Source organism: Propithecus coquereli, unplaced genomic scaffold (genome assembly GCF_000956105.1).
Source record: "Propithecus coquereli isolate 6110/MARCELLA unplaced genomic scaffold, Pcoq_1.0 Scaffold227, whole genome shotgun sequence".
Taxonomy (NCBI): domain Eukaryota; kingdom Metazoa; phylum Chordata; class Mammalia; order Primates; family Indriidae; genus Propithecus; species Propithecus coquereli.
Genome location: NW_012147808.1, coordinates 518,624 through 524,291, shown reverse-complemented (window position 1 = coordinate 524,291; position 5,668 = coordinate 518,624). Strand labels below are relative to the sequence as shown.

Here is a 5,668-nt window from a genome sequence, read left to right as displayed (position 1 = left end):
GCCTGCTGTATGCATCCACGGGTGATAGCATGGAGGCTCTAAAGATGTTAGCTGGCTGAAGGAATCCTAAGTCCCTGGGAGTGGCTGGAGTTTAAGGACATGTTGGGAAGTGTGTAGAGCGTAGTCTGGAGGGGTTAGCAGGAACCACATTCATGAAGGGTTTTGGATCTAAGTTGAGTCTCTTGGGTTCATCCCTGGAGAACCTTTGAAAATTGTTACTCATGTGAGTGACAGGACAGGTCAGCTTTGCATTTCAGAAACTTCCTTTTTGGTGCCCTAGAGAAAAAGAATTAGAGGGAGGCTATTGCTTTGACCAAAGAAATTATGTTCTAGAATTTCTGAACACCGGCCTTAAGAGAACTGGCAGCTTCTGCTTCCTTCCTCTTGGAACCTGGTCACCATGCTGTGAGCAGCTCCAGCACCATGGAGAGGCCAAATGGAAGGGAACCAAAATGCACCAGTTGACAGCGCCTCCGCAATCCTAGCTGCAGCCAGTACCAACTGCTCACCATGTGAGTGCGCCATTTTGGATGCTCCAGCCCCAGATGACTGTAGTCCCAGGAGACATTATGTGGAACAGGAAAACCACCCAGCTGAGCCTAGCCAACCCACGAGATCATAATAAGTTACAAAATAATTGGTCTAAGTCACTAAGTCATGGGTGGGTTTTTATGCAGGTGTAGGTAACTGAAAAAGTGGGAAGTACCAGGTGGTGGTCATGGCTGCAGCTCAGCAGAAAAGGTCTGGCTGGAGAGGTTAGAGATTTGGGAGTCATCGGTGTTGTGGAAATTTGAAAGCCCTGTTGTGGAGGAGATCACCTACACCCCTTTTCCTACACATGTCCAGCATGCCTAGAGCACAGCCAACCCACAGCAAATGTTTGCCGAATTAAGTTAAACACCCCACATAATGCAGAGCACTGAAAAGTCACTGTTTTCTTGATCTAAGACAGCCCTCCTCATGCCCAGAATTCTAATTCCCCCTCACTCTAAGATACCTTTATTCTCACCCTCTGGGAATCAAGTGTGTACTCCTAGCTGCTGCATTGGATACTCTTTATCCTCCTAAGACAAGTCCTTCTTTGGGGTGTGGACTGGGAATCTGCAAACGCGAATTTGAGTTGAGGATGGTTTTTCTAGCTGCCCTGTCCTATCTGAGGCTCAGCTTCCTCATCTGTGTATCAAGAGGAGAATATCTGTGGATCAGATTAGGTACTAAAGGGCATCCTCACGGGACACTGGCAGAGTCTCAGCCCCAGAGGCCTCATCAATTCTGTCCACCTGCTGCCTGCGCCTCTCCCCTGGAAGAAACATCCTCCAGGTTCGGGAGATGGGAAATCAGCTTTGTGTGTTTGCGCGTTTGAAAGGCTCCTGGAGGACCTGATTTTACCGCCTCCTTGGCCAGTCCGGAGGCAGGAAGAGGGTGAGCAAAGGGTTAGTAGTCTGGTAAAGTGACAAAGTGACGCCCTGCCCTGATAAAGTCGCAGGCCGGGGTTGCATGCTTGGTTGGTCTGCTAACATTGTGACCTCGCGAGCTCCAGCCCTTCTTGGGGCCACTGTCCCCGTTTGCACATAAAACATTAAGAATGGCCTCAAACAACCCTAAGATTGCTTCCACTGACAGGCTCTGGCTGCTGCTGGGGTGGGGGTCCGGTCACGTGCCGGGGGAGGGGGTGCCGACTGACGCGGCCCGGGCCGGCCTCCTCCTCTGACGTCCTCGCAGCGGTCCTCCCTCCCTCGCTCGCTCCCCGCCCCCCTGGTGGCGGGATAGCTGCTGGCTCGCCGGGATCCCGGGAGCTGCGCGGCGAGCCGGGCCGGGCCGGGTGCGCCGCGGCGGGCACCATGGTGCTGTCGGTGCCTGTGATCGCGCTGGGCGCCACGCTGGGCACGGCCACCAGCATCCTCGCGCTGTGCGGGGTCACCTGCCTGTGCCGGCACATGCACCCCAAGAAGGGGCTGCTGCCGCGGGACCGCGACCCCGACCCCGAGAAGGCGAGGCCCGGCGTGCTCCGGCCGGCCCAACAGGTGAGCGAGGGCGGCGCCCCGACCCTTCCCAGGCGAGCGGGGTCGCGGGGGCTGCGCGGAGGGGGAATGGGGTGGGGGGCGGTCGCGGTTCTCCTCTGCGCGACATAGCTGGGCGGGCAGGGGGGACAAGGGACGTGCTTGAGGACCGGCCCTGGAGTCAGAAAGGCGTGGGGGATGGGAGAGCCCTGGGGGATGGGAGAGGGATGTGAGGGATAATTGCGGGTGGGGGGCTTGAGGGGTCTGAGAGAGGAATGGGGGGCAGCAGCGAGGGTTAAAGGGAGGGGATGGGGAAGGGGACTTGGACAGGAATTGGGGCTGGGGAGAATGTGGAAGGCTGGGAGGGGGCCTGGGGGGGAGTGTGGGGAACTGGGAGCGGGGCGTGGGCCTGGGACGAGTGAGAGGAGAGGGAGGCTGGGAGGGGAAGGGCCCTCTGAGAAATGTGGGAGGGGGAGGCGGCTGGGGGAGACTTTGAGAGGAATCGTGGAGAATGAGAACCGTGCGGAATTGGGGGGAAGAGGAATGGAACTGTGAGAGGGAAGGGGGTGATTGTGGGGGAGCACAGACACTGACAGAGCTGAGAAGGGGTAACTCCCAGAAACCAGAGGGAAGGTGGCTGCTGTCCCCCTAGGAGCTGGGGAGCCAGGGGACAGCTGGGCAGGGAGGCCTGGGGTCTGGAGAGGCAGCAGGAGCCCACCTCCCAGCAGCTCTCAACTCCAGCCAGCCAGTCAGAGGGGCTGGCTGTGGCCTCTCAGATGTCTCTGAAGATGTCCCTAGAGACAGGAGGGCTTTTATCCCACGCATGCGTTTGTCCTCAGAAGCCCCTTTGGGCAAGAAATGGGCTGTGTTCCCTTTGTACAGTGCAGCAGAAGGGGTTTGGAAGGATTTCCCTGCTAGGCTGTGACCTCCAGGATGCATTTCCAAAGTAGAGAGTGCAGAATGTTCTCCGGACAAGCAGGAGAAAGAGTCCTGTTTGAGTGATTTGAGGAAGGCTGGCCCTGGGGCAGAGGGATGACTTAGATGACCTCCTAAGGTCCTCTAGATTTCTTATAGATCTTATAGTGGCAGGAGTGGCACTAATGTGTTGCGATTCCACCTTCCTTTTTCCAATCAATAATTCAAAAGCTCAGGGGACCCAGCTGCGTGGGGCCCGTGTCAGTCACTGTATAGTGGGAGTGTAAAGGAAATGGCTGCTGTCCTTGAGGCACTTACAATCCGAGAACAGTGACATTGACACTGGCTAAATAGGAGCCAGCTGTACAGCAGCATGTGGGACCTGGAATGATCTGGAAATGGGAGAAGTGGGCCCTCCATGGGCGGGTTGGCGGGGCCCTCCTCCAGCAGCGGCGGCTGGCTGCCTCTCCACTGTCTCTTCCACCCAGCACACCCGAGGGACGGCCACACTTCTGCCTTTCAGCGGTGGCTCTCCAGGCACTGGACCTACCCTCCCCTTCCCCAGGAGAACCACGGGGAAACGGTATAAATGACCTCTAAGATCCCTTCCAACTCTCTGTCTCATGGACAGCCAGTAGCACACACAATGGCTGAAAATCTGTTTAAGACAAACCAGAGCGTGTCTCTCCCCTGCTTCAAATCCTCCACAACTGCTCATCAGAATAGGCCACGGCAAACCGTACCATGGCCCACACCCAGTGCCAGGCGCTGTTCTAAGTGTTTTACACTTATTAATGCACTGAACAACCCAACAGAGGAGCCGTATGATGATCCTAACTTAAAGGTGAGGAAACTGAGGCTCAGAGAAGGTGAGTGACTTGCCCAAGGCCACACAGCTAGAGCAGTTTCAGAGCTGGATTCTAGCTGAGCTGGTCTGATTCTGGAGCCCGTGCTGTAGCCAGTGTACTCACTCCGTCACCTGTGGGATACGGCAGGTGCCCCCTCTCCAGCCTAGCTCATGCCAGTCTCCCCCTTCTCAGCAGTCTTGTCCCCTCTGGATTTATGATCATTCTTATAAGACACCAAGCCCTTGCCTGCCCACTCTGGTTTTTCTCTGGCTTTTCATACGGATGGCTCCTTCTCCTCCTCGGGTCTCTTTCTGTCTGGTCTCTTTCCCTCTCACGTCAGGGAGGATTTTGTTGACTGACCATGAAACAAAGTACCCCCGTTATCCTCTCCCACATTGTTCCTTCTAAATTCTTTGATAGCCCTTCTTACAATGGGGTGTGATCTTTCATATTCAGTTACTTGCATGCTATTTATTCCTAGCACTTACTTAGCACCTGGAAACTAGTAGGTGCTCAATAAGAAATTGTTGACAAAGAAAGACATCCCAGCATCCAGCCAGCTGGGATTATCATCTGAGTTATTCTTCAGATGTGGGTGCATGGGCCATGTCTTTGCAACCCGGTTCCAGCTCAGTAGGGGTAGGATAAATATTTGTTGATACATTTGTTGCTACATGATTCCTGCCTATCCACGTTCCCTGACCTGGTTCCCTGGGTGACAAGGACTTGGGCAGCCTGGGGACTGAATCTATAGGCGTCAATGTGGTGAAGCTGAGATCTCACCGTGGCTTGGTTGCCATTGTGCTAGACTTATTCAGCCACTGACCCAGATAAAGTCAACAGAGAAAAGACAACCAATTGACATTTCAAAGAAAGCAAAGGAGGTGGTGTTAACCGTGGCAGGTGACAGCAGGGTGATGTGCGTGGCACATGTTGACAAGGACGGTGAGACTCGGGAAAGGCTCTCCGAAGATGTTTCTTGGAGAGAGAGAGAGCACGGGGACTGGGGAATGGGTTCTAGGTTTCTGTAGCCCCCCACAGAGGTTTCCGAGGCATAATATGTCTCATTTGTAACTGGGATGCTTGTAGGATACAGACTTACTGCCCTCGTCTCCATAACTCACTGGTTGTGGTTGCTGGAAAAATTTCTTTGATTCAAGACCATGCCTGGGAATCTGATTTCTGACCCTGAATGGCTGGATGAAGTTGAAGTTTCTAGTGATTTTGAAAAGAACTTTGAGGTTTTCCCAGGGGTTCTTAAACTGGATCCACAGACCCCTCCCACCAAGGGGTCTGTAGATAAAGTTTAAAAGGTTCATGGTCTTGAATAGGAAAAAAAGTACATCTTTATTTTTACTTACCTCTCACTGAAACAGCACTTCTTGTAAGTAGGAATATAAACAACTAACTATAGTATAGATATATCAATGTCTGTGACTTTGTCCCCAAGGGAAATCACAAATAGTTTCAGAGCATGCCACAGCTGTTGCAGATACTTCGCAATAGCATTTATGCTCATCTCTCATTCTAAATTACGGTCCTTATTAATCTCCTGCGAGATTCTGTTACTTAATGAATTAATTAAGAAGCACACACATAGATATTGCACAGATTGATTTTATTAGCTGTTCCTCTGTAGCCCTGTGCCTTTTATTTTCTGCTTTTCCAGACGTTCAGAGGAAGTGTCCACAGGCTGCTCTGGACAGCTAAAGGAACCCATAGAACAGGACAGGTCGAGGAGCCCTGCTCAGGGCGGAGCGGTGGAGCGGGGAGCCCTGGACCATCCATTACCTCCCGTGCCTCCAGCCCACTTCCTCACACTTCTTTGCTTTTTCAAAATACACACTCTGGACCCTTTATCCTGTCTTCTTAGACAATCCCTCATCCTTACTCACCTGCAGCCCT

General features: G+C 53.2%; 1 protein-coding gene across 1 annotated transcript in view; it reads left to right on the top strand.

Moving 5' to 3' along the window:
* The first annotated feature begins 1,750 nt into the window (after nucleotides 1-1,750).
* SYT13 (synaptotagmin XIII) overlaps nucleotides 1,751-5,668 on the top strand; it is a 55,674-nt gene continuing 51,756 nt past the window's right edge. The window contains exon 1 of the mRNA XM_012645128.1: nucleotides 1,751-2,024. Within this exon, the coding sequence (XP_012500582.1) occupies nucleotides 1,842-2,024 (183 nt within the window). The 5' untranslated portion in view covers nucleotides 1,751-1,841. The remainder of the gene's footprint in view (nucleotides 2,025-5,668) is intronic.